This window comes from Lytechinus variegatus, chromosome 18, assembly GCF_018143015.1.
Source record: "Lytechinus variegatus isolate NC3 chromosome 18, Lvar_3.0, whole genome shotgun sequence".
Lineage (NCBI taxonomy): Eukaryota > Metazoa > Echinodermata > Echinoidea > Temnopleuroida > Toxopneustidae > Lytechinus > Lytechinus variegatus.
The window spans coordinates 17556574-17583086 of record NC_054757.1 but is presented as its reverse complement, the minus strand read 5'-3'; the positions used below and the strand labels follow the sequence as shown (position 1 = coordinate 17583086).

General features: G+C 35.6%; 1 protein-coding gene across 2 annotated transcripts in view; it reads right to left on the bottom strand.

Moving 5' to 3' along the window:
* The window catches only part of LOC121431681 (TNFAIP3-interacting protein 1-like), a 32063-nt gene extending 11809 nt beyond the window's left edge, over nt 1-20254 (bottom strand). For both annotated transcript variants that reach the window (XM_041629332.1, XM_041629333.1), the window contains exons 1-10: nt 20136-20254; nt 16209-16315; nt 14739-15014; nt 13749-14008; nt 12528-12695; nt 11867-11949; nt 7025-7151; nt 5521-5643; nt 2529-2705; nt 1568-1696 (exon numbers count right to left, since the gene is read on the bottom strand). In XM_041629332.1, coding sequence (XP_041485266.1) covers nt 1568-1696; nt 2529-2705; nt 5521-5643; nt 7025-7151; nt 11867-11949; nt 12528-12695; nt 13749-14008; nt 14739-15014; nt 16209-16257 — 1392 coding nt within the window. In that variant the 5' untranslated portion in view covers nt 16258-16315; nt 20136-20254. The remainder of the gene's footprint in view (nt 1-1567; nt 1697-2528; nt 2706-5520; nt 5644-7024; nt 7152-11866; nt 11950-12527; nt 12696-13748; nt 14009-14738; nt 15015-16208; nt 16316-20135) is intronic.
* Nucleotides 20255-26513: the final 6259 nt, after the last annotated feature.

Sequence of the window (26513 nt, the reverse complement as noted above, 5' to 3'; positions counted from 1 at the left end):
ATTTCATGAGCAAGAAAAAAAAGAGAAAAGGAAAGAAAAGAAAAAAAAGGAATAAGGGTGAAATGTGATATTATTTTTGGAATATTATGTCAAAATCTATCACAAACTTGGATTTTTGTAATATAAATGTCAATTTTTTGCTTGCTCGCCCACAATATTTTATTAATTGTACGCAATATGCCATATAAAGCCACCTCAATTTTTTGGCTCATTATGCTACTGCAGCACAAGATCATAAAGTTACGCACTAATATGCTCTTTATAATTGTCGAGACAGTCTTTGAGTCAAGACAAGTAGTCATATCCTGAGAGTCAAAGTGGACCTCTAGTAAAAAAAGGTTGAGAAGCACTGATTTACACGATAATAAATACTATGTCCACTGACCAAACATGACCTTTGACCATTATCATGTGACCTCAGACATGTGAAAAACAATCATTCATAATTGATTACCCTTATGTCTATAGATGCTTCATGAACTAGATCCATAAACTTTCTAAGTTATGATGCTAATTCAACAAATTCCCACAACATGGCAAAAGTTTATTGACCTTAAATGACCTTTGATCTTAGTGATTTGTCCTAAAATGCACACAGGATATTCAGGGATACATGGTTGCTCCTATATCCAAGTCTCATGAACTAGATCAATAAACTTTTTAAGTTATGATGACAATTCCAAAAATACCCCATTACCAAAGTTTGTTGACCCTAAATGACTTTTGACATTGGTCATGTGACCTAAAACTCACACAGGATGTTTAGGGATACTTGATTGCTCTTCTGTCCAAGTTTCATGAACTTAATCCATAACATTTCAAAATTATGATGATGATTCCACAAATACCCCCAACATAGCCAAAGTTCATTGACCCTAAATGGCCTTTGACCTTCGTCATGTGACCTGAAACTTGATCAAGATTTTTAGTAATACACTATTAACCTTATGTCTAAGTTTCATGAACAAGGTCCATATACTTTTTAAGTTATGACGACATTTCAAAAACTTAACCTTGGATAAGATTTTGAAAGTGATTCCCCTAACATGGTCTAAGTTCATTGACCCTACATGAAATTTGACCTTGGTCATGTGACCTGAAACTCAGGCAGGATATTCAGTAATACTTATTAATAGCCTTATGCCCAAGTTTTATGAGCTAGCTTTTGATGACATTTCAAAAACTTAACCTTGCTTAAGATTAAGATAATGTTGATGATGCCGCCGCTGCCGGAAAAGGGACACCTATAGTCTCACTCTGCTATGCAGGTGAGACAAAAAAGGCTTTTGCTCTCAAATAAAGGAGCTTTGGGTTGAATCTCTACATTTTAGAAGACCAACCTGACCAACAGGGGGTACTGCCTATGAATTCAGGGCCATGAAATTTAGTCAGTGATGCCCCTTGTCCACCGACAGAACATTGACTAACTTATGTCTACTAGTTAATGTAGGCTAACTGGCAATATGAAAAAATAGTTTTTAGACAAACAGGTTGTGTAAAGCATAGAAATACACCATGTGGGTGGGATTATCAGGCATTTCATAGACAAAGTAATGATTGACTTTACCTCATTCAATCTCTTGACCTCTGTTTCCAGTTCCTGTTTGTGACCCTGCAGGGAGACGGCATAACGGTTTACCTTCCCAAGCTGTTGTTTGGTTTGGTCGTAATTCTTCTGAAGATCAGCTTTTGAAGCCTTCAAAGAATAGGATGAAAATGAACTCATAAATTGAGCAAAAGTAGTTTTTTTCTTCTTTTTATCAGTTGTCTGATATCCCTTCCATATGCATCAGGCTCTTGGAAAAAAAACTACTGTTGGGTTATTTCACAGCTACGTTGCTTTTGAACAGCATACAATGAATTTATAGTATTTTTTATATTCATTTTGCAGCTTTTCTGGAGAGAGAAATATGGATAAAATGCTGCATGACACTAATATTGCAGAATACGTACTCAATTTTTGTGCATTATCATGATACTGTTATGCATAATTGAATTGTAAACCTTTCATCATCATCATCATCATCATCACCATCAACAGCATACTCATCATCATCCTCCTCATCATCATAATCATAATCATCGTCATCATCATCATCATCATCAATATCGTCATCATCATCATCATCAACATCACCATCATCATCAACATCACCATCATACTCATCATCACCATCATCACCATCATACTCATCATCACCATCATCACTATCATCACCATCATCACCATCATCATGATCACCATCATCACCATCATCCCCATAACCATCACTTTCACCACCACCACCACCATCATCACCATCACTATCATCATTGCCACCATCAAAATCATAGCCAAAATCACCATCACTAGTGTCCTCAATATCATCATCATTATCATAATTACGACTATCATCATCGTCACCAGCATCATCACAATGTAAAAAGTGCTTCCATGAAGTATCCTTTCATGAAAACATCATTACCAAGACTACCCAGACAACCCCATAAATACAATCTTACCAATGGCCTTATCTTTAGGAACCTACCTCCAGTTCTTCGATCCTACGCTTAGCTACGACCAAAATCTCATCCCGTTCTTTCTCTTTTCTCTCCGCATCTTGGTTTATTTCTTGAATCATCAGTTTGGTCTTCTCCAGTTCTTGCTTGAGAGCTGCCTCCATGCGATGATACTGCTCATCCCACGAGTGGTTCAGTTTCACAACCTGCAGACGAAATATAAAAACAAGAAAAATAATAATACTAATAATATGCAACATTTATATAATTTATGTTGCAAGATATCAATACGTTTCTAAGAATTGCGCACTATAACCCAGCATTACTAAAAAAAAAAGCTTTAAATTGGAGTACCGCAGGGCAGTGTTCTGGCCCCCATCCTGTTCTTAATTTTTATTAATGATATATCTGAATGTATTACTGAAGGTACTTGCAGCATATTTGCTGATGATGTAGTAATATTTGCCTCTGACAGTAAGTTGGAAGATGTAACAAAGAAATTACAGAAAGATGTAGACGCCTAAAATGACTGGTACAACCGAAACCGATTACGCATTAATACAAGCAAAACCAAAACAATACTAATTAAATTAAGATCATCTGATACATTGATACATTGAATACATTGAATATATTCATTAATTGTAGTGGTCCACCTGCATTCCCCCCAATCAGTTATATCAGGAGGAGAGACCTGCGGGTCACAGTGATTCAGTTCGCTTTTCGCCTCCCAGGCACAGGTGACGCCAAACAAATAATAATAATGATCTGATTGAACAGGTAGTCTATAAGGTATTTAGGCATAGTGATAGATGAAAACCTGAAGTGGAATGTATATTTAAGAGAATTATGTAAATCGATTGCCTATAAGATCTACTCTTTAGGCAAATTGAGTAAATTCCTGAGTTCACATGTACTAAATATCCTGTATAAATGCATAATTCAGCCCTGTATAGACTATGCAATCTCTGTTTGGGGCAACTGTCCAGCAGCCTACAAATTGCCCCTAAACAGATTGCAAAAAAGAGCTGCCAGATATGTATCTGGAATTTCTGACTATCAAATTGCGAGCGGGAATGCATTGATAAATCAACTCTCCTGGCAAACTATTGACCAACGTCGAGATTATTTTCTGGCAATTCTCATGTACAAGTGTATAAGGGGCGTTGCCCCTCCCCGCTTAACAAATGAAAATTGAAATGTACTTCGATCGCCATGGCATTAAACCCTGGGAATGCAAATTCACTAAATGTAGTATTACCCAAACCTAATATATCCCTATTTAAACAATCCTTTAGATATGCCGGAGCAGTAACTTGGAACAAACTCCCGGAAGACATCCAGAATGCCATTTCTGTTGAAAGTTTCAAACATCATTACAAGAAATTTGTTCTACTGTTCTACTTTGATCCATATATATATCTGTAGTATTGATACTATTAGCATGATTGCCAAGTAAGACACATCTACTAATCATCAATGTGTCTCGATTTCCTATGAGTATTAATATTGTTAAGACTCTTTAAATTGAGACCCATTCCTGTCTTGATATCGATGTATAAAACCTCGTTCCTTTTCCTTCACTTCTTTATCTTACTATGAGATAAATCTTGCTAAGTTCTTTTTTTCTGATGTTTCAATTTTAGCATTATTTGTTTTTTAATTTTGATAATATATTTACATGTATTCCTAATTATTTGTAATCTTTCCTTTTAATATGTGTATATTTTCTTTATGCAGGACCATTATGTGAAACAGCCTGCGAGCTGATTAATGTTTTATCCTGTTGAAAGATGTTTTAATAAATAAATAAATTACTCTGATCAGGGGCCTGTTTCACAACTGTTATAACTTTGCCATTATGGCAACCACCATGGTAACCTTGATTGTGATTGGCTGCTGAGCCCTGTTACCATGGTAGTTGCCATAATGGCAAAGTTACAACAGTTGTAACTCTTTGTGAAACGGGCCCCTGATGCTCAAGATTCAAGGAGTTTCTACCAAGGACCCATTTATTACACCAGGGGGCCATTTCATAAAGCTGTTAGTAAGTTAAGAGCGACTTTAAGAACGACTGGTGATCCTTACTTACGTGCCAAACCATCGCCATTGAATATACCATTTACTATAAAAAAGGATCACCAGTCATTCTTAAAGTCGCTCTTAACTTACGAACAGCTTTATGAAACACCCACCTGTTCGCATAAAGTTAAGAGTGACTTTAAGAACGACTGGTGATCCTTTCTCATGGTAAATGATATTCACCATCAAATGCCCATTGGTGATTATTTAGCGAATAAGAAAATTTCACCAGTCGTTCTTAGAGTCGCTCTTAACTTTATACAAACAGCTTCATGAGACAGGACCCTGGGAGGAGAGTGGCAAGTGAAGTTAAACGCCTGAACCCCAGACCTTGTGTCTCAAAGTCCGGAGACTGAGCCGTAACACCTCTACATAATTACTTATTCAAGTATTTTATTCTTTTAAAATTCTATTCAAAATTAATCAACCCATGTCTAGCTTTAACACAAGGCAATGAAGGCGATTTCCTATGGTGCCAACCTCAACTGCCTTGATGCCCCCTAATTCCCCTACCACTAACAGTGATTTCAAAGGAATTTTTTTCATAAAACTTGAGGCTTATTGCAATGGCTGAATCAGAAAAGACTCATAGTAGCCTAAGTAGACCAGCCAAGAGTTGTGAGACGACAGTAACTATGACTGGGAAAGGAGCCACATTGTTATATATCATGAACCAACGAGAGTGGCTGATTTCATGTTCGGTGTTGTCCATTTGTTTTGGTTTTGGAACAAATTTTACATCTGTACAGCACCAAAAGAAAAATAAAGACTGGTCATGGGATAAGTCTCATTTGGTATTGAGCTGTCACTAATGAGTTTTAGACCATTTTTGTAGGCTAAAATTAAACTGAGAAAGAAAGAAAAAGAAAGAAAAATAAATTTTGCTATCAACATCAGCACCAAAATTGAAATCCTGCTAAAGACAATTATCATACATACCTGAGCCAACTTCTGCTTGAGTGTTATTATCTTCTTCTGGAGAGTTTCATATGCATCCACAGATACGCCCTCGCTTGATGGTGCCGGGGAAGGTGTCTGAGCCGATGTAGTATTCTGTTCATGCTGTAAATAAAAAAATATATATATACAAATGGTAAAAAAAATATAGAAAAGTTTTAAGAGGCATTTTATTAACAAATGTCATTTAACACATTGTCAGATCTGAAAACTTTCCTTGTAGAGAAGCACACTCCAGGAAAACATTTTAATGTTTAATGTTACAAGTTGTTAGATCCGAGAGCTTTCCTTTGATAATGACTAGCTGAAAAGCACAATTCCTAAGGCAACAAGCAAAAAATTAGACATTTTTGTTACAAAGATCCATTTATGTGATAGATTTTGACAAGATATTCAGAAAATAATACCATATTCCACCCTCCTCTCTTTCCTTTTCTTTCCTATTCTCTCCCCCCCCCCCTCCTCTCCATATGTATGCCACTAGTGATGGTAAGGTAAGGTAATATAGACTGCCAGTGCTAATAACTTATTAAATGGTCAATGATTGTGAAGATTTGACATGCCAATGACAACTACCCTTGCAACTTACACTTTAAGTCCTATTTGTGTGCCACAGAGTACCTGAACTAGTAGGGACATCTCTTGAATTGAATATCATGAGCTCAATTATTGTGCATTGTATCTATTATAGTTTAATAAACATCTAATGCAACTTGATGTTGATTGTGTGCAATAGGGTACAGGTATTAAGAGAGTGGCAAAATCTCATGGATTGATGTCATTTTGGGCCAACTGTAGTGTTACTTGGTTACACTTCGTAATTCCGAAGGTTCTTTATTCCGAAGGTTCGATATTCCGAAGTTTTGATAATCCGAAAACGAAATAAAGTTCGATGTTCCAAAGGTTCGTTAATCCAAAAACGAAATAAGGATCATTGTTCCGAAGGTTTGTTAATCCGAAAATGAAATAAAGTTGTTCAGAAGGTTCGTTAATTCGAAAATGAAATAACGTTAGTTAATCATTTAGTTTTCAGACTAACAAACCTTTGGAATTACGAACCACATTTCTTTTTCAGATTAACGAACCTTTGGAATTACGAACCTTCGGAATATCCGAACCTTCGGAATAACGAACCTTCGGAATATCCGAACCTTCGGAATAACGAAGCTTCGGAATTACGAATGTATGCGGTGTTACTTGATATATAGTGGATATATAGTGTATATATAGTGTACATAGTGCTTTTCACTTAATAGAAGTCTCCTAGTGCTTAAAAATAATAGCAGCATTATGCCAAACAAGTCATCAAAAATCAGACTTTGTCTGAACAAGGAGGTATCACATTGTTCCTTCTTGGTTTGAACAAATAAAGGGATAACTTTTTTTAATAAAAAAAGGTCTGGGAGTCACACAAAGGCATGAATTCAAAATAAGTGTTCAACTTGGGGGCATGCTCTCTGAAACCCAACAAAATATTTTCTCTTACCTTTTTTTCTTCCTCTTTTATATCTGCCGCCTCTCTCCTTGTAACAACGTCAAAGTCCTTGAGCGATTTATCTTCTGAGGCTTTCTTGAGATCCAGTATTTCCATTTCAAGCTTCTCAATTATCTCCCTAAAATAAAAATACAAAGAAAACATTCAACATTTATACATCACTCAGTCTATTGATTCAAACTTTGTATGCAAAAAAATCAGTTGAATTTATTAATTTCAATTTACATATGACCTACATTGTATCCGATCTCTGACCCATTTTGCGGAAAGATTGCTTTCAAATACCGGGGTAATATCCACGTCCTTTAGAAACGGATATGGACATAAAGAACTGGGTACCATTATCATTAAACAGGCACAAGTCACAAATGCAGGCTCTAATCGAGTGAAAAATATTTTCCTTTGGGTTTTTAGAGTTCCTTTGATAGATAGATAGATAGGTAGATAGATAGATAAATGGTATTTATTAAAATTCTCCACATATTGCAGTTAACAAACTGAATTGCATGTGAATTACAAAGCTAAAAATACAAGTATACATTTCGTTGAATACATTTTACAATACAATGTTCAAGTGTGTAAGTAGATAAAATACAGTATACTGTATACCATTGATCTTATGATACAATTAAAACTATTAAAATTACATTCATGCATAACTGTGTGTTGTCAGGATCAAGAAAGATTTCTGGAAAGAAGAAGGCAAGGAAAGAGTACAGGGTTAGAGAATTAAGGTAGGAAAAGAAGAAGAAAAACCATCAGGGAGGGTAAAATTGACCCTGACAAGAACACGTAACAAATACATAATAAAGAAAGGGCAAGTTACGGCAATGAATATGACAAATAATCCTAACAGTAATATACAATACCAAAAGCATAATCATTCAAGGGTTTTTGTTGTACAAACGGATCAGATCAGGGATTGGGCTGTTCCACATACGCTTAGTTTTACATCTGGGTTCGTATATCTTTCTTGTTTTACGTAGATTTTTTGTTTGAAATCGTTGGGGAATGAACTGTTCAAACTGAACTGTAAATAATAGTCTTTTTGAAGAAGGCGACACTCAGATCATTTTGACGCTTTTCTAATAATTGTAATTTTGACAGAGTAAGAGCAGTAGTGTAACAATCATAATTATTTCTAAAAATAATTCTTAATGCGCGTTTTGAATTCTTTCTAAGCGTTGTCTTTGGGCAATTGTGAGACCTCCGCTCCAAACTGGAGCAGCATATTCCAGTATTGGTCGAATATAGCCAATGAAAAATTGCAACTAAATCCTAGTGAGAAAGACCGTATTTTGCTAAAGTGCGGAGCATATATAGTTTTGCATTTGCTCTCTTTTCAATGTCAGAAATATGTGCTTCCCACTTTAAATCGTTCTGTATTGTAACGCCAAGTAATTTCACTTGGGTCACACTAGCAAGTACACAATTATCAAGGGTAAGGGGATAGTGGTTAACTGGATCTCTAGAGAAACAGATGTCCATTTTGATACACTTTTTAGGATTTAATTGCATTTTATTGGATTCAGCCCAATTATGCAGACATGCAATTTTTTTATGCAACAGATTGAAAGAGTTGTCATTTGTCATCAATCCTCAATTCCAGTCTTGGTAAGACCTCTAATTATGTACAATTTATGTCAACTTATTTATTTTTTTAATTTTCAACCGGGGCTTGTAGCACAAGGTCTACAGAATGATCATAACATTTATTTGTATGATTGATTGCAACTAATGATCAATGAAAATCAATCACAAAAGTAGCCCTGTGATCAAACACTGATGTTGGTCTCACGAGGCCTGGGACAGGAGCAATACAAAGGCCAACGTTTCCTACTTTCCTCATCAATAAAGCATTTATACTTACTTATAAGTAAGCAAATGATTAAACCTTAGTGTTGAATTAACTTGATACACTATACTTTGAAATTGACCTTAATTTGTAAGGAACCACCCTCTAGCATAATTTGCAATGCCCATATTCATATTTCTTTTTTTTCCTCTCTAAATTAATTTTCAAAATGGCAGATTCCTCCTTGTGCGTTTTAATCAACCGTAAAAGCAATTTTATAATTATTTTTTGTCTATGAAACTCCCTGAGGCCCAGCACGAGAAGCCAATAGAATTAAATAGTTACTTAAAACTGAGAAGCAGAGAGTTCATTGAAATTTTGAATTGTTTGTGATGAAATATTGATTACACACATCTAATTTTAATCTTTTTGAAGGCAAACAGTAGCTTTTAGGAATTAATGTTTTAATACTTCATGCACTTATCACTGGAATGACTTTTTTTACCGAAATATTGATTACTAATTATTTCTATACAGTTACTTGATCTGATATATTAATACTACATGCACTTATAATTGGAATGAAATATTCAATTGTTTGTAATGAAATATTTAATTACACAAATGTATTTTAAATCTCTTTGGAGGCAATACAGTAATGGTCTGGAATTAATACTACAAATAGAGGCCAGAGGGAATGGAGGCTTTATGTACATTATTTGTTTTTAGCCTTTGGGTATTCATTTCACTGTATATAATTCTTACAAATGTAATAATGGCTTTATATGTTTAATATGGTATTTTAATGTTTATTGACTATTGACTTGAAGTTGTGAACAAAATAAATTTCCAATATGAACAAATAAATATTCTTTCTTCTCTCCTCTTACTATCCTATTTTCCTCTGTCTTTCTTCTCTCTTACTATCCTATTTTCCTCTGTCACCCCTCTCCTTTCCTGTTTCTTCTCTCTTTTTATCTTCCACTAGTTTTTCCTCTTTGCTGGGATTCCCATGTTATTGTTATGAGAAGCTGTCGCTACTTAATTGAAATGTGTGAGATATGTACATGTATAGTGTCTGTAAGTTTTACTCTTCCTCTCCTTCATTCCTTACTATGTCTCCTTCCCTATCTTTCCTCTTATACTCTCTCCCCTCTCTCTTTCTCTCATCTTCATTTTCCTCATCTTCTCTCTGTCATCCCCTTATCATGTCCACCTCCATTATCTTGATACTATATTCCTCCATCTCTTTTCTTTTCTTCCTTTCTCTCATTCATTTTTCTTCTTTCCTTCCTTTTCTACCTTGCAGTACACAAATCACTTGAGTAATTTCATTATGAAGTCGAGTATTGCATGTACATGTATAATTGATATTTGAATGATTTATATGCATACACATCCAGTATTAAGTGCAATTTTGTAGTGCAATCATGAAGTGCAATTACAGTGAAGTATAACAGGATAGACACGATAGAAGAGTTCTAAATTTGTCTCTTACATTTTTAACGTTTTTCTTTTTTGATAGCATGTTGTACTTGTAATATGTAATATTTGATATTGTTGGCATTGCATCTTTGCTTTCTCTTTCTCTCTCCAATATCCTTTTTCTTATTTACTCCATTTTTTCTGTTTCTCCATTCTCCCTATCCCTTTCTTTTAAGCCAAGTCTGCCCCGACTGTAGGTTGATTCGAATGAATAGAGCTGGATCGGCTAGAATGTGAAATGCTGAGCACTATGCCTATTATATCTCAGTTATCTATTCGTTCGGGTCGACTTTTTGCTGGGGCGGACTTGTTCTTTTGTTAAAACTTTGATGCATGTCCAACAACCTGTTATATGTTTCAGTGCTCCATTCGACCTTGTTAAACGCCTTTTTGTTCAATTACACCGATTTATCGTTCTCTTTATAATCCAATAACACACAATGCTATCCAAGGATTTTGCCAATTGTTACGCATTTCTTTTCCCTGTTATTCTTACCGTTTCCGTTTCACACGTATTAAATACTTATTGATTTTTTTACCAACTTAATTCCATACCGCCACTCATTTATGTTTCCTGCTACTTTTGCAAGGTCGAATGGAGGTCACTATGCATTCTGTATTGACTGGCTGTTTTTATTTATGTATTTATTTACTTATTTATTTTTACCTTTTCACCTATATATGATATATAACTTGTTTGTATATTTGCGTTTTTGTCAATTTATATGTTATATCTTTTACCTTGTACTAGCATTTGTAATTCAGCCTTTGGCTGCAATGAATGTTTTTTGAGTATCAATAAAGACCATTATTATTATAAAGACAAACTTGAACTTCATTACCACTCCTCAAATATTTCACCGCAGACAAAACAATGGCAAATACTGCAATGAAAAGATGCACAGCACTTTTATTCAGTTGAGGCTAGAAGTTTGCCAAACATCATAAAATTTACTGTATCTTATAAAATATTTGTGCTATCATGATGAATTTTATATCAAACAAATGGGTATGTCATGCCCCTGCATCACATTACTTTGTCATCAGGAGCTGAGAAATATATTTTAAAAAATCTTCATATTTTAGATAAATTAAAAATAAAAACTTGACAAAAACATTTCATATTTGTGATAGTTACTTCTCAACACAAACATTTCAGATTACACTTTTTTGTTAAGTGATGACATATCATGATAGAAAATGTAATATAAATCATAGATTTGACATTTTTATGAAACGATGTTTGAAATCATAACAACGGAATACATTTGGCATGAATAATACTTTTTTCCAAGAAAATTCCACCTGAAATATACTTAAATTCCAACTGCATCGCAATCATGTGAAAGAGCTAAATACACTCTTGCATTGGATACCAAATTTGTCATGGTAGCATTCATATTTCTAAAGATTACAGTAAATTTTACGATGTTTGGCAAGCGAACAAACTTCACTGAATTCCATGGGTGTATGTAAGCTTTTGGTCTCAACTGTACATGGATTCCCGCTGGAAGATGTGGCACAGAGTGATCTATCTGATTTAACACACATACCTGAGTTCCCTGATGATTTCATTTGCTCCCTGCAAATCTTGTTTCAGATTGGAATTCTCTTCTTCAAAAACATGTCTTAGCATCTAATAAGGAAGAAAAAAATATACAATCGGTGAATATCAAGGAATTAAATGATCACATTCACCTACTATCGGGACCCGATGGCTCCTCTACCAAGTCTATGGAAATGTCAGAAGTAATGAGTTACCATAAAGGCGAGTAATTGAAGGGTTGATTAACAGGGGTAATATGAGTTACATTCGAACACATGGCCCTCTGAATGAAAGGCCAGAGTCAGAACCGCTACACCACGACACCTCTATGCATGAATTAATTAATTAAAAACAATGGATGGATGAATGGACGGACGGACGGATGGATAAGTGTATTGATCAATGCATGAATGGATCAGAATATGAATGAATTAAAGAATGAATATATGAATAAATGAATGAATCAATAAATAAATAAATGAATGAATGGATCAATCAATCAATATATGAATAAATGAATGAGTGGATGGTTGATGAATAATGGGTGAATTGATCAATGAATGAATGAATGGACAAATCATTCAATAAATCAATCAATCAAACAATATATGAATCAATCAATGATAAGATAATTCTGCAAAGCAGTAAATTGTGGAACCTGATCTGACCTTTTGTGACTTCATCTGTCGCACAAGACGAAGGATCTGCGGAATGACCTGAGACAGCTGACTGATCCCTTCAACATTTCCAAGGAGCTCGGACACAACCTGAAGCGCTTCACCAACCTTGGTAATTTGCAGAGACATCTCCGGGTGATCAAGCGATTGGTGAGGAATCTATAAAGAAATTAAAAACAGAAGTGTTACTCACAAAGTAATACTCGAGTGTTTCGCATTTACTATGGAGACACTCTCCACAATGCATCGATTCCTTTGAAAATGTAATTAAAATCACGATGGAGAGCCGAGAGGCTTTTGTCAAAAGTTAGACTGGGACAGCAGATCATTCAAAGATTTGCACCGGACAAACAATTGCAAATATGTTGTTGTCCAGAGTCAAGAGATTCCGATGCTGTCCCGGTCAACCAACTTTAGACAAGAGACTCTCAGCTCTCTATTGTCATTTGACTTGCATTTTCAAAGGTGCGATGTTAAGAGTGTCTCTGTTGTAAATGCGAAAAGTTCGGATAGAGCATCAGGCACCAATTTCAGAAAAGTTGCTATGATAGCAACTCTAGCTGGAGAAGCACCTATCATTAGAGGAGCCAATAAAAAAGCAGGATTTTTACTGTTGTCATGGTAGTTGTCATTCCAGCAAGACTTGCCATCAAATCAAATTTTTATGAAATGGGGCCCAGAATTGGCTGCGGAAGCAAAAAAATTTAGGGGGTCCATCTGAAATTTTGGGTTGGACAAAGTTAAAAAAAATTGGACAAGCAAAAAAAAAGAAAAGAAAAGGTTATCAACCAAACTTTTAGGGGGGGGCGGGTACAGGACCCCCCCCCTGCTTCCGCTTATGGGGCCCAGTGGTGGTAATGATATAAGAATGAGTTCAACCAGAAATCCAATAAAATGACCACCAAAGTGTGTGTATTTACGAATACATATATATATATATAAAAAATTCTGACAGAAAATGCTCAATTGTCTGAGGAATGGTTAAGATAAGCATGGCATTCTTGCCAGGAGTCTTTCTCCAAACAATAAAAATACACTGTCCAACATGTACTTAGTTGCATTGGTGATCTTCAATTAAACAATTTTCAGCTCAGATTTCATGATTTTTTAGGTTTATTCAAATGAACCAGACCTAGATCTAGGACGAAACGGTGACAGTTTACTTGTGACAATTACAGGCCTTTGAATTGGACCAAAAAAATTATTTCTTACCTCCTCACTAGCGGGGTGGTCGCCTTCTCTTGACTGAAACACGTTCTCTTCTGACAATCGCTCGAAGCTTTCCGACGACGTGTCCCCGTTACCATGACTCTGCCTACTTCCAGACCCCATGTCCCATCCAGAGGCGGAGCTATTGCGACTGCTGCCCTCGCGGCCATGGTCCGATCCAAGTTTGGTACAATTTTCTTCTGCAAGACTCTCCTTACTTAGAGTAGGGTATCCGCTGGTTTTCATGCTATGTGAGCTGGTCACTGCAGGAGAAGAGGTGTATATGATTGAGCTGTGTCTATGATTAAATGTTTATGAGCTGCTGTAAATTACAAGAACTAAACAATGAAATTTCACTAAATCTATACGCACTTTATTCCATACGAATTATGCTAATTTATTCATGAAACCTTTTTGCTCTATTTTACTAAATACAGCTCCTAGAATACTATTTTTTATGCAAATATTCTTTATGGCATTCCAAACAATTTTACTTGAAAAAATTCTGGGACCAAATCATTTTATCTTTATTTATAAAAATTTCTGAAATATTTCTTTGGGGTTTTTTGCCTTCTAATTTTTAGTATTTTTTGTTCTTTTCATAAAATTTGTCAATAAAAAATTGTATATCAGTCATAAATTGCACTAAATTAAATGACTCCAATCAATATAGAAAAAAAATCACTCATTTATGAATCTTAGCTGAAAACACATTTTGTATTGACTTTTTTTACACGAAATCGGGTTCTTAAGCAATTATGTGACTGACATGCAATTACTTACTATTCCATAATAAATATCATAACCACGTACCCAGCCATTACAAGTTTACTCTCAACGGTTGCACAAGAGTTGAAAGAAAATACAGTAGTCATGACATGATGCAGCTCAATCATCAAAGTGACTGACAGATTTATTGTGAAAAATAGCAAGGGGGCTGTTATGCCCTTCTTCCAACCCCCCCCCCAAGAGTTACACTTTTCTTCTACAAACCTTTTTCTAGTGTTTCAGTCAAGCTTGGACGCTCAAACTTTTCCTTGACAATTTCCTTCAGATTTGTTACCCAAGCATCGCCATGACAATCGCGGAACCTCTCCAAGATATGGATGATTTTGCTTTTAGGGTCTTCCAGGAGGTCATCAATTTCAGCAACCTTGCTCTCGGCCAAACCGACGAAATGGCCAAGTTGGGTGGGGTCTATGCTCGCCGTGGAGAGAAGGGTGGCAATCTCGAGCATAAGACAAGCCTGGGATGAGTTGGTTTTCTCTTCTGCAGTTAACACAGAAAAAAAAAACATGTCAAATAAGCCATTCTGCAAATATTACTGCAGTGCACATGAAGTAGAAATGCTTTACCTATACTACCATTTTCAGTTCTATCATTGCAACGCACATTATGGTGTAATTAAGTGTACGCTCAATGTATAATTGTGTACCAATCATCACTTCATTTTGCTGCAGGATAATGTGGCAAAGTAATATGAAAAGTGGAATTTTTTTCACTTTTTCATGGGATATTTTGATACTGTTCTCATAGTTCCAGATATGAATTGACGTATCTGATGATATAAAGAATGAGCAAAACAATCTTTTAATCTTATTTAATTTGTATCACATGACATATGAGGTAGCTGCTTGCATGTGATGTCACAAGATCAAAACTGTAATCCATCACACTGCTATTCAATAACGGATTTTCAAAAATGTATTTCTTTTCCTTTTCTGTCTTTATATTATTAACCAACTTTATTGATGATGATTACAGTGTTGATGGCAATGGTGATGGTAAAGATGATGACAATGATGATGATGATGATTGTTATAAAAATGACGACGATGATGGTGATTATGAAGGTGATGGTAATTATGATGATAATGATAAAGATGATGATAATGATGATGATGACGATATTGATGATGATGGTGGTGGTGATGATGATGATGATGATGAGAGTGATGATGACAGAGTCCATATTTAAGATGGTGTTACTGTTGATGATGACAATGTTAAGTGATAATGATGAGGAGGAGGGGAGGATGTTGATGATGATGATGATAAGTGATAATAGTGATGAAGTTCATGATGGTGATGATGACAACATAACAGTGATAATGTTGATCATCATAATCATATGACAACATGATGATGATGATGCTTTTGATGATGCTGCTGCTGCTGCTGATGATGATAGTGATGATGATGATGATGATAATACAATAACAAAGGGCTTAAACTAAACCCAAGGTAATCCAGGGACATTGCTGTGGATGCTCTGTTAACTGGCCTTCAGGCCTCAGAGATTATCTTCTGTGCCATTTTTAATTTGCCCATACTGTTCCTACAGAAAAGTAGTCATAACATAATCAAAATCTAAGGCCTGATTAATAAAAATGATAAAGATCTATGATGATAATTATGTAATAATCAGTTTCTAAAAAAAAATGATCAAAGCAACTTCTTTACCTTCTATTTCATCAGTCTCCATCTCAGATGTATTAGTTGTTGTAGCCATTGTCAAAACAGTCCTGTTCGTTAGATCTCTTTATATCCTCTTACAACTTTTTACTCAACTGTTAAAATGAGAAGAAATATGGACGAATGATTGAATTTTCTTGTGTTTGTTTGTGATCCAGGGGCCTCTTTCATGAAGCTGTTCATAAGTTACAGTGTATGCATGACTTCTTCTGCTCAGCAATATTACATCAAATTTTCCTGGAGTTTTAACAAATTGGTACTGAATTTCTTTTATCCCAAATTTATGACAAATAAGTCGGTAGACTTAAAGCTATGGTCACAAAGGTTCATATGAACGATACGTTCATACCAATCTGACGTTTGTACGAATTCTGGAGTTCATAGAGATTTATATAATGAATGCTGTTTAATTCACAAGAACAACTTCAGACCTTGAGAAGATTTTCTGGTATACAGGGGCCCTAGGGTTCTTGTTTTCTTAAGTTAAGAATGCCTAGAGTTATTCTTTCGTCAGACTTACGGCCATCTTATAACATCTGTTGTTGCAAGATGGTTTTACGTGTAATTCATGGCACTATCATCATTCGTAATATGATTTTTACAAATTTTTATATATTTTGTAGGGTTGTAAAAAGTTCTATAAAAAAATCCTTTTAACTATTGATATCTTGACACTTTCAAGATGGCAGAAGTGCCGAGGAGACTACAAGTCCTTTAAGAACGCCTTACAAATTAATGCCAAGAGCCGTTCATAAGGGTGCTGTACGATTTTACATTCATAAGGCATCCTTACATCATAAGAGCTCTCTATGAACTGTTTAAAGTGTTCTTACCATCATCATAAAAAGTCAAGGCTTCTAGTATTCTCTCTCAACCCTACAATATCTTGTGTGGTTCTTACAATGTTCGTATTACATCAAACCCTCGTTGCAGATGGAGGCAACCGCACCAGCTGATTGCTTTGCTGCTGTCATATACACTGATAACAAAATCCTTGTTGGAGGAACCAAGATATTTAATTCCCAAGCGCTATCAACCCTGAATCGCCCACAGGCGCAAGCCCGAGGGTTAGGTCATAAACAACAGCTGTGATATTATGTAAGAGCAGCTTTGACTGTAGTAGGCGTTTAGGAATTCAATTAATGTATAATCAAGTTTTAAAAAGCATACTGTATTTTGAAATTCAATGTTAATTTGTATTCAATTTTGAACCAAGAAAATCGGCCCCCCAAAAGGAAACTGTTAAAGAGAATAAAAATGATTGCATGCGCTGGTGGGCCGCAGAGTTGATTTAATCATCAGGCTGCATATGCAATAAAGAATTAAAGAAAGATAGTAGCTGAAGGAAGTAGGGAAGAAAGAAAGGAGCCGAGAAGGAAAGAAGAAAGAATAACATTTAAAGAAACAACAATAAACGTAAAGAAGGAAAAGTAAGAGGAAACACAGAAATGTACATTTGTAAATGGAGATATGGAGACAGACAGAAACCATGGTTTTGCGTCATGCGTACAGCTGCCTTACGAATTTCCATTTGTAAGGCATTCTTACAAACGTTGTAAGAGTCCTCTATGAACAGCATACGGCATTCTTACGATCATCATGAAAAGTTAAGGCTTCTAATTGTCTCACGGCCTAAAAAAAATCTTGCGTTGTTTTACTTCTGATGTTCTTACGTTAGTACCGCTGTCTCACAAACATCTTGTAGTTGAAATTTGGCAGGGTCAAGAGCTAAAAAGCCCTACAATATGCCAACACCTGCGTACTGACAAAATGGTCCATGAAAGTACCTGTTGTTCTGCTGTTGTATTTAATGCTCTATTACTGAATAATGACTAAAAATTTACATTCATTCATAAAACTGGGTCTAGGCCCTTGATTTCATTTAATGGCAATTATCACATTGCCTTAGACAACAAGAGACTGCTGAGCATTTCCCCCATTTATACTTTTTACTACAAATTTTCACAATATCTTTTATAGGTTTTAGCAGGATGCTACATTTTTATAAGCACTTGCTTGATTGCCCGGGGCAAGGAAAAGTTAGAGTCGGGCAAGTGTTTTGAAGTAAAGTCCAAAACTACTTGCCTGAATTGGGCAAGCAAAATTCACACAGTAGAATGACCAAAATTAGGTTCGATATGATATACTGACCCTAATTTTGGTCATGGCAGGCAAGATAAAATCACTTTGAAAAAAGAAATGCAATAACAAGATAGATCGGTTCATGTCAAAAGAGAGAAAAAGGTCAATGGTTTATAAAACCGCAAAACTTTCTCTTGAAGATGAAAACTTTTTTTTCAAGGATTTTTTGGGGCAAGTGAAATAGATTATTGGGCAAGTATATTCCAACTATTTAAAAATTTACTTGCCCAACTGGGCAAGTGTTTCTAAAAAGTTATGTAGCACCCTGGTTTTAGCAACTCCTTCCTTTTCCACTTCAAAATTGATGTAAAACATACCATTGTGATTTAAGCTAGGCAAATAACAAAATGATACAAGACAAGATTTACCCACTTTCAAGTAACACATATGGATATAAATAAGACAAGAACTATTGACTTTAATGTCACACAGTGAGTTAAAACCTTTGACATGTTGCATAAAACTTTTTACCTGAGAAAACTCTGGTAAAAATTGAAAACTCAGGTTAGTCTGATTTCTGCCATTGACTTTAACACAGGGAAAACACTCCGGTAAAAACAACCCGAGTTTTCTCAGGTAAAAAGTTTTATGCAACGGGCCCAAGGTTTTATATTGACTGTCAGAGCAAAAATCCAGTCAAAAAACAAAATCACCAAATTAAAAAAATAATCCAAACTTTGATTACACTAAAAGTTTCACATGACTTATATTTTAGAGGATAATATTAATAGAAGCCCCCCCCCCAAAAAAAAAAGTTTATCCAATTTTCTAGGCCTACATGAAGCAAGATTAATAAACATGCAGACATCTCTAATGACTGAGGCCTAAATATATGTATCAATAATTAGGAACTTACTTTTGTAGCTCTGCCTAACTTTCAACTGTTGTTTGAAAATCCACTGTTGGTATGGTAGGGCCAAAGAAAGTTGTACTTTAACTAACTGATCTAAATTTACCAATACCACTCTACTAAATGTTATGCATCAAAATGAACAAAAAGTGGAAAAATACCTTCCAAATTATTGACAATGGCACATCTACATGTATCTCAGCAAATTAAAGGGTCAAAGAGTAATAGGTTACTCATTCCATGTTGTGTAATATTGCTGAGTAATTACCAACACCTGAGTTAGTCATCTTTTGTGAAAGTGGGACATGGTCGTGGGTTGTGGTGAATTATTCTAAACCCTCTGTCTGAGGCTCTGGCTTGGCCTCATAAAAGAGTGAAATGGTATTACTATTAAAAAAGTTAGGGTAACTAAAGGAAAATATGTTAACTACCATGACTACTGAACATCAAACATTCAATTTATAAAGTTTACGAAGGCAGGGGTCTACATTCAAGTTGACTCAACCTAAATAAATAAAAATTAAAATGGACCAACTTTTAGTTGAACTTGAAGTTAATCTTCCACTGCTCTTAATATTTGCATGATTTGTGCACTCAAAATTAGACAAAAAGTCATGATCAGCAAGTGTGATTTGGATGCGTGCACAACACAAAAAAACTATTGAACTTTGGACTCTCTGTCAAGCAGTTAGTCAGTACGAGAAGAATTTTCATGAACAAGTAGTAACACGTACGTCGCATTCAGAGACATGTAATTGCCATCGCGATCCGAATTATTGCCAACGTACCATGATCATTGTCGTGGAGACGCCATTTTCAGTCACAGGATAAACTAAACTGAAAATATATCACTCACAAAAGTCTAATAAAAATAGCAACTAATTGACTGTTAAGAAGAAAACGACACCAAAAAAATATCATACCTTCGACATACTGGAAATTTAGCACATCCAACCGACAAGTCGATAAATTCAAATATTTTTGTAATATTATGTCTTTCGTGTCTGTACTTTTCGTTCAGTTAAAATGACGGATGTTGACGTAGTCGATCGGGGAATCCCCATTTTTAACCCATGATAGTCTGCAGAAAACAGACCCGATTACCTGGGCAGAGTACTGGTAAGTATATACGCCAATCCCTATAAAGTTAATTAATAGCCTATTCATATTCCAAAAATCATTTAAGTATCTGTCATGGTAAAGCATACCAATAAACTGGGTACCCACTTTAAAGCCAATAGATAGCTATTATTCGTTCACTGCAAACATTCCTAGTTAACAGGTCCCTAGCTGGGCCTTATTTTTCAGGTCAGATAATAGATTAAGCTCGCACTCTCGCATTGTTATTTTTTTCTAGGGTCTCATCTTGTACATGATTACAAAAATTGCTCAGAATTTGCTCTCAACCTTCAATTGTGGAGCATTGTGGCCCCCGTGAGCGGATTAGTCTCCGGACTTTGAAACAGAGGGTCGTGGGTTAGTCGAATCCCAGCCATATGGCGTAATTTCCTAAGTTCAGCAAGAAACTGATCCACAATGTGCAGCACTCAACCCAGGTGAGGTAAATGGGTACCGGTAGGAAGTAATTCCTTAAGAAGCTGTGTGCGCTATGAACATAGCTTAGCCGGGTAATATAGGAGCGCCTTGAGCACCTAACAATGTGGAAATGTGCGCAATACAAAGAGAGGCGTCGATTGTGGGGGGGGGGCAGGGGGGCGATCGCCCCACTAACGAAAATATTGGGGGGCAAACATATCGTTTTGCCCCCCCCCCCCAATAATTCCGCATGTGCTAAAAATAAAGTAAGATTGTAATGTTACACAGAAATCAGCAAGCGAGATTGACTACACAACTCGTTCTTCGTCTAAAATCGTGCTCAAAATGTCCACTTTTCAGATTGGAATATCAAAAAATTTCAGCTTTGCGCTCGCACAATTTCTGTAACAAAAACACATACTTAGGTAAATATGGTCCCGTTTTCAGTGCTAAACCTCAAAAGAACTCCCACTTCGATTTGCAATAATCTTTTGTTGGATATATATATCTTGTTCTTTATTAAAAACGTCCATTAAACTCAAATTTTTTTTCAGATCGAAATTAATATCAAAATTTTCAGCGCGATATATATATATATATTTATATATGTGTGTGTGTGTGTCATATATATATATATATATATATATATATATATATATATATATGTACACATATATAGGCATATGTGTGTGTGTGTGAGTTTGTTTGTTTTGTGTGATCGAGCGCCTTTGAAAATTGATTCATGATTTTGCCCCCAATCTGAAAAATGGATCGACGCCCCTGAATACAAACTTACCCTATATTCAATTCTAGATATATAACATATCTCTTAAACATTGAGCTGGAGCTTCGATCGCGCTAACATGTCTAATATTTGGAATGGGAGGGCTTGTGGGGGGGGGGGGGTGGATGATTAGGATCAGAGGAGGTTTGGGGGATCGGACGTGTAGTGAGAGGGTTGTGAGCGTTTGAATATTGCGGTCACTGATGCTATGGTGGTCCTCTGGTTGGCGGTGCGACACGGGTGTGTGGTGTCGCATGTGAGCGGCTTTCCCTGTGATGGAGTATAAAATACCCCCCAATTGCCTTTTTCACTCTTTCTTATGGTGATACAGACTCTTTATCCATACTAAATTCTTCAAAAATGTTTGTTACATGCTCTCCTGTGGAGGGAATTCATGATCTTATGTGATGAAAGAGCTATTTTAAGTGAAACATGTAGAAAAGTAATGGGAAAGCTGTTTGCATGTGGCATCATGCACTTTTGTCGCATTGCCAACTTGGGGATCTGCATTACGGTAGTGATCTAGATTTCGGGTGCTCGTAGCTCTCTTATTGTTTGTTCGTTTTTTTCTCAGGCTTTCGTGATCTCTTTCTTAGATTTCTGTTTTCGCACAGTGTATCTTGTTTCAAGGGTTTCATTTTTCTTTCAAAGGTTCACGAACTTGAGTACATGCATTATTCTATTCTATAACCCCCTTTTTTCGTCTCTACAACGCTACATTCTTGTTTACCAAATGCGTCTTATAATACTATTGTATTTGTTCTCTACAATTTATAATCATGCTTCACCTGTGGCAGTCTTAAACTTATTCATGTTAATTTACTATTCCAATATACATGTAGGCTACTATTTACATAACAATGTCACCACTAGCTGTTGATACTCTCTATTTTGCTTTTCACACTATTTTAATGCCTTGCAAACTTGCCCAAACGGGAATCTATTGTCTCATGTTACTAGGGCTGGCACAGGACTTAAAATTGCATGTCTTCATATATAATTATGGGGAAATGCATTCGTGCAAATTGGGTACGATGCATTCCGTGTTCTTCTAATTTAATGTTTTTATATAAATAGGATGGCTGTTGAAAGGGTTTCTTGTCTTATAACCTTTCAGGTCTTTTTCAAGCTGACCCTTTCTACACCTTCCCCCTTTCCCCCTTCCTTCCTTCCCCTCCATCCTCTCCTTTCCCTCACCCCTCGCAAACACCCACCTGATTGCATGCCACTTTACCTTAGGCTCCTATAGGTTCCCCGGTCACCGTTTCCTTCACGCATTTCTCCCTAACAGTTGTCGATGGTATTCATTCTTCCCTCGCATAGTTGAAGCTCTGGCATTAACGTATGTTGTTAACGTTCGCTATGGATCAACTTTTTTTTTTTTTTAGTACACTCATTTTTTGCACCTGTTCTAAGCGTATTCTGTATCTTTGCATGTTGTCTTTTTTACATCTTTATCTTCCATTTCTTACCTACGTGTATGTCGTTATGTTATGTGTCATTACTGGGCAATTGTTATTACATCAAGGCAATTATGGGATGTCAGCACTCAGCAATAACGTTTGTATTTTTCATTTTTTCCTCTATAACTATGACGGTATTTCCCCCCTTCTTTAAATGAACGACTCTTATAGCTTCCCTTTCATGACAGTAGATGATGACAGTTTCTCAGAAAGCTTGCTAAGTACCCATCCCCCCTCTGATAGGAATAATGCTCTTTTTGAAGACCATATCATTAGAGAAATTGGCAATTATGTGCAAGAAGTCAATCACATCTATGATATTAATGACTCTGCCACCCAAATCCCTTCGTCTTCTTATTTAACAGAAAATCATTTCAAAAATTACATAGACTCACAGAGGAAAAATGACATGTTTTTTCTCCACTTAAATATTAGAAGTGCCCACAGCAATTTTGACAAGTTTCGTTCCTTCCTTGAAAACGTAAATCTCCCTAAGACCTCTATTATTGGTTTGAGCGAAACCTGGTTTAGTGAAACACCTAATTACTTATACTCACTCCCCGATTATAATATTGTCACAAAAAATAGATTATTGAAAAGGGGTGGCGGTGTTGCGCTTTTAATACCAAACTGCTTTCATTTCTCCATTTTAGAAGACATATCTTATATCGATAACACAATCGAAACTCTGTTTGTTGAAGTTCACATCCCCAGACGTAAGAACATGATAGTTGGTGTTATATATAGACCCCCTCAATCCAATTGTAATAATTTCAATTCACAAATTCAAAATATTTTGTCAAAACCTTCTATAACTAATAAAGATTGTCTAATTATGGGAGACTTTAATATTAACCTTCTTACATGTACCCAGGAAAGGGCAACTCAAGACTTCTTAGATGTATTCTTGTCTTCATCGCTTCTTCCTGTTATAACCAAACCCACTAGAATAGCGGATACTTCTGCAACCCTTATTGACAATATTTTTATGAATTTCCATCCCTTGCTTCGAACTGGACTTATAGTTACTGATATTTCTGATCATTATCCAATCTTTGTTAATTTACCATTTGAACCAATTTCTCAAAAATGCTCTAATCAACCTAACAAGTATAAATTCACCGACGAAAACATCATCACCCTACAAAATAATTTAACTCATACTGATTGGTCCACCATATACTCTAGTGAAGATACGAACGCCTCTTATGGTTCTTTCATGACCACTTTTACCTCCTGTGTCGATAATACCATCCCTCGGGTCAAACCAAAGAAATTTAATCGTAAAAAAACTCCGATATCTCCGTGGATTAATAAATCTTTATTGCGATCGATTAACAGGAAAAATAATTTATACTACAGATATATATGCGATCAATCTGATTCTAAACCTGACCTAAAGCAGAAATATGTCAAATATAAGAATACTTTAACAACTTTATTACGTGTGGCGAAGAAGCAGTTCTACGCACATCAGTTAGCTTTATATAAAAACGATATGAAAAATACCTGGAAAGTAATAAATAAAGCACTTAATAGATTTAAAAAGACCACTCAAATATCTCAATTAAATATTGATGGTAAAACTATTGACGATCCCCACGCTATGGCGGAATCTTTCAATTCTTATTTTTCTTGTATTGGTGAAAATCTTGCCCGAACGATTCCTAACTCATCTAAACAGTTTCATGATTTCCTAACAAATCCTAACCCCAACTGCTTTTTTTTCAAGCCTACTAGTGCTCATGAAATTATCACTATAGTAAGTAAACTGAATTCCCATAAAAGTCCCGGGTGTGATGGGATAAATAATTACCTTTTGAAAAATGTCATACACCAAATCGTTGACCCCTTAGTTTATATTTTCAATTTGTCCCTTTCTAATGGTCAAGTACCCAAAGACATGAAAGTTGCTAAAGTCATACCAGTCTTCAAAAAAGGTGACAATGACTTAGTAACTAATTATAGGCCAATTTCATTATTAACTTCACTATCAAAGATCCTTGAAAAAATCGTATATACTCGTATAACTACTTTTTTAAATAAACATAACATTCTGAATAAAGAACAATTTGGGTTCCGTGAGAAACATAGCACATCTCATGCTCTCTTAGCATTTACTGATAAAATTGCAAGGGCAATTGACGCTTCTCACCATACTGTAGGCATTTTTTTAGATCTGTCCAAGGCCTTCGATACTATAAACCATAATATATTATTACGTAAATTGTCACACTATGGAATTCGAGGAAGACCTTTAGAGTGGCTTAGTAGTTATTTAACTAATCGTCAACAATTTGTTTTTGTCAATGGTGTATCTTCTTGTAGTAAAGTTGTATCTTGTGGTGTTCCGCAAGGGAGCTTATTAGGTCCACTTCTTTTCCTCATATATATCAATGACATTCGAAACTCTTCTAATTTCTTGGAATTCATCCTCTTCGCCGACGACTCTAATATTTTTTATTCCCATCCTGATCCAACTGAATTGATCAACAAAGTAAATGAAGAACTTTCTCATGTTTCAGAGTGGATAAAAGCCAATAAGCTATCCTTAAATCTGCAAAAGACAAAAAGTATGCTCTTTAGTAATACCCTGAATAATTTTCCCAAACCTGTTATATTTGATGGTATTGTTATTGAAGAGGTTACATCGACCAAATTTCTTGGAGTCACAATAGATAACAAACTTTCCTGGAATATACACATTGATAATGTATGTAAAACAACTGCCCGTAACATAGGTGTTATTATGAAACTTAAACATGTCCTTCCACAAACCAATTTACTAATGCTCTATTTCACACTAATTTCACCTTACATCAACTACGGGATACTTGCTTGGGGCAATGCCTGCTCTTCGTTACTTAATAGATTATATTTACTTCAAAAAAAGATACTTAGAATAATATTTAATGCTGAACCCCGATCTCATACAAGTGACTTATTTCGAGGAAACAAACTCTTAAAGATATATGAGTTATATCAGTTACAACTAGGCCTCTTCATGTATAATTTACATACAAAAAACCTTCCGTCCATATTTTATCCTATGTTTGTTTCGAATAACTCGATCCATTCATATCCTACCCGACAGGCTAGCTGCATTCACTTGCCATTAAAGCGTACTCTTTTTGCTCAAAAGACATTTGTTTATACAGGACCCAAACTGTGGAACTCGCTACCGAACGAAATTAAAAAATCCCTTAGTGTTCTCTCATTTAAATGTAAATTGAAAAAGTTCTTACTTCAAAGATATTAAACTACTCACAAATGCGCAAGCTTACATGACAACACTGTCATCTCAAATGCTGTTGCTACTGTCAATAGATAATCTGTAAGCTGACCTCTTATTTCTTGTGTTATCTTACTAGCCCTATATGTGATCATATGTAATTGCATTGTTGTGTTTTTGTCTTCATGTTATGTCATGTCTGTTCTACTTGTCCCTCTCTCGTGTATATCTCGTCTGTCTGTCTGTCTTTCTCTCTCTTCCTCCTTCTGTTCTTAGTATCAGGTGC